General features: G+C 46.4%; 1 protein-coding gene across 1 annotated transcript, besides 3 other annotated features; it reads right to left on the bottom strand.

The window, feature by feature from the left end:
* Window positions 1-477: 477 nt before the first annotated feature.
* Window positions 478-513: a sequence feature (A-rich).
* Window positions 514-792: 279 nt separating this feature from the next.
* Window positions 793-817: a microsatellite.
* Window positions 818-1,054: 237 nt separating this feature from the next.
* On the bottom strand, window positions 1,055-2,017 carry TraAM80_02436 (Leucine-rich repeat transmembrane protein kinase; the record flags this gene model as incomplete). The annotated part of the gene is made up of 1 exon (XM_029379439.1): window positions 1,055-2,017. One exon carries the CDS (start codon window positions 2,015-2,017, stop codon window positions 1,055-1,057), a length of 963 nt encoding a protein of 320 aa, XP_029240743.1.
* Window positions 2,018-2,239: 222 nt separating this feature from the next.
* Window positions 2,240-2,271: a microsatellite.
* Window positions 2,272-2,595: the final 324 nt, after the last annotated feature.

The following is a 2,595-nucleotide window of genomic DNA, read 5'->3' as shown; positions in this document are numbered from 1 at the left end:
CCTTCCCAGTAATGCTGATCGTGTTTTCCGTGAATTTCACGTTAACGTCCGTGGCACCGCTCACTTGCAGAGTGACATAGAGCTTGTCCTTACGTTCAGCCCACTTGGTTGGGATGTGCGCCATTTCGTTTCTTTTATGATAAGCCTTGTGTTACTTCTCACTATTGTTAGCAGTCGTAGGGGTATTATGACTTGTATCTCCGCAGCATGTCAACGCATAGACACAGCAACGAGAGGAGCGAGGCAAACAACAACACAAAAAATCAAACCAAAAAACAAACATAACAAAAAGACATAATATTAACAGGAATGTATTTGCATGGGGAGTTGTGACGTCGTGGGTTGATCTCCATTTCTACCCCCACTCTCACGTTATCACGAGGGAAAAAAACGCCGTTGTGAGTCTTTCCTGTTAACTGCCCCCCTCCTCCCCAATTTCATCCTCCACGTAGCACCAGACCTAATTGGGAGATTTAATTCTTTCCTTTTCTTTCTCTTCTCGTTCCTTCTTTCCCTGTTCTCAACGCCACAAGGAACTACGTTCGTGGTGCCTCGCGGATGTACAGCACGTTGTTGCACCGCAGCAGCATCTCGCCCAGTTCTGTTTCTTGCTTTGCCTTTTCCACCGTGTCCCGCAGCTGAAGGTTCATGTAAGGGTCACAACTGACCAACGTTCCAACGTAGACAGGGCCCCATTTGCTTTTAACGTGCACTGTGCTGCCGACAAGGCTCACCAGAAATGCTGCCGGAACGTTTGCGTCCATCGTTATCTAAATCTACACGTGCTCCTTTAACAACAACAAAACAACAACAACAAGTGGATGGAGTGTGACTCACAGGGACAAGCAGACACAGCTGCAGAGCATAGATGTTAATCGTCACCCTCCATTGAGAGTGGTGGTGGCAAAACACACCTCACGGTAGCACCACCCAACTGTTTTGTAGATTCCTCTTCCAGTTTAGGAGCAAAGCAGAAATTTTTTTTTTTTTTAAAAAAAACCACCCGGCGTTGTTTTCATTACTCGTGCAACACAATTCCTTCACGTTTGCTCCTTCAATATCCTTTGCAGTGTGACGAGTAGCGAAGATGACTGAGAAGATCGTGCTGCGGGCAGGTTAGGTTGCACCCGGTACAGTTGAAGTGCCTCATGTAACCAAGTCGGCTGTAACTCTTTGGAACACAACCTGAAAAGTTGTTACCAGCAAAGTCCACTCGGGTAATTTTCCCTGGCAACTCCGGAAGGGACCCTTCCAAGTTATTGTGCTGCAGTTCCAACCACCCCAAATTCGCCATCTGTGAAACCCATGGACCCAAATGGCCCGAGAAGTTGTTGTGTCCAAGTGAAATGTGGCGCAACTTCTGAAGCAAAACCAAATCCGGTATTTCACCCGAAAAACGATTATGTTCCAGAAGCAACACCACGAGACTTTTAAGTGTCGACAACGATCTCGGCAACGTACCACTCAACTTATTGTGTGCCAAATTAATAATCTCAGCGTGGACGTTCCGCGCCATGAAGTCATCCGGGAGCGATCCACTGAGGCGATTGTGCGCCAAATCCAATTTCTGCATAAAGCAATGATAGCTCGTGTCCCATATCGTTCCATTCAATTTATTGAATGAAAGACCAATTGAACTTGTCATTTGAAAGGCCTTAAATTCCCGTGGTATTTCACCCTCTGCTTCGCCGCTGTAGTGCTCCAGAAACAAAAGACCCCCATCGGATACCGGGGGCAAAAAGTGTCCACTTCCATTCACACAACGAAGTCCAGCAGGTGCGGGATGAGCCTTCTCGTCGTTGTTCCACGCACAAGGCTCATCTGTTTCCCAGCCCCTTGTAAACTGCTTGGGCCACTGCTCGCGGCCTCTCGTGTTGTTGTAAAACTTTTTTATCGCCAGCGAGGTCATAGAAGGCTCGAAGAAAAGACTGTAGTTACATCCCAAAAATTCCGCCTCGGCATGTGGCGTTCTTAACGCTAATAATAGCAGCAACAGTACCAGTGATGGCGTTGGCATAAGCCTCGTCTCCACTTCTTGTTCTCTGCAGGTTATGGACAGAGAAAGCACCACTAACTTTTTATTCTTCACTGGCGCATCTACAGCACATACGCTGCAACGAACTCTCACACATTACACGCAGGCGACAAAAGCAAAAAAAAGAAAGAGAAAGCAAACAAGCATAAACCATCAGGAAGCAGGAGCGCAAAAAAAAAAAATAGCAATTAAGCCGAAGTGCAGACACATACACACACACACACACACACACACACTACTGCTGCGACAGGGGGTGTGGCTGCGCGCAGTAGCGACGCAGAGACATGGGAGACAAAAATCCCGGTGCGCACTGAGGGCCGCACCACTCAAATAAATAAAACAAAGTACAAAGAAAAAAAGAAAAGGAAGCAGAAACCCTATCCACCCAAAAACGAAGGTGCATAAAGAAATGTAGGGAAAATAAATAACAAAAACATTAATAATCAGGCGACACACTTCTCCACTATCCACGTGTCATTCCTCTTCCTCTCCAATTAAGTTGTATTTTCCTCGGTTTTTATTTTTTTTATCTTCCATTTTTGATTCGCTCGTTTGCCCCC

The sequence above is a fragment of the Trypanosoma rangeli genome (assembly GCF_003719475.1).
Source record: "Trypanosoma rangeli strain AM80 chromosome Unknown Tra_15.4_contig_00055, whole genome shotgun sequence".
NCBI lineage: Eukaryota > Euglenozoa > Kinetoplastea > Trypanosomatida > Trypanosomatidae > Trypanosoma > Trypanosoma rangeli.
Note: the sequence above shows the minus strand (reverse complement) of the source record. Positions and strands in the feature narration are given on the sequence as shown.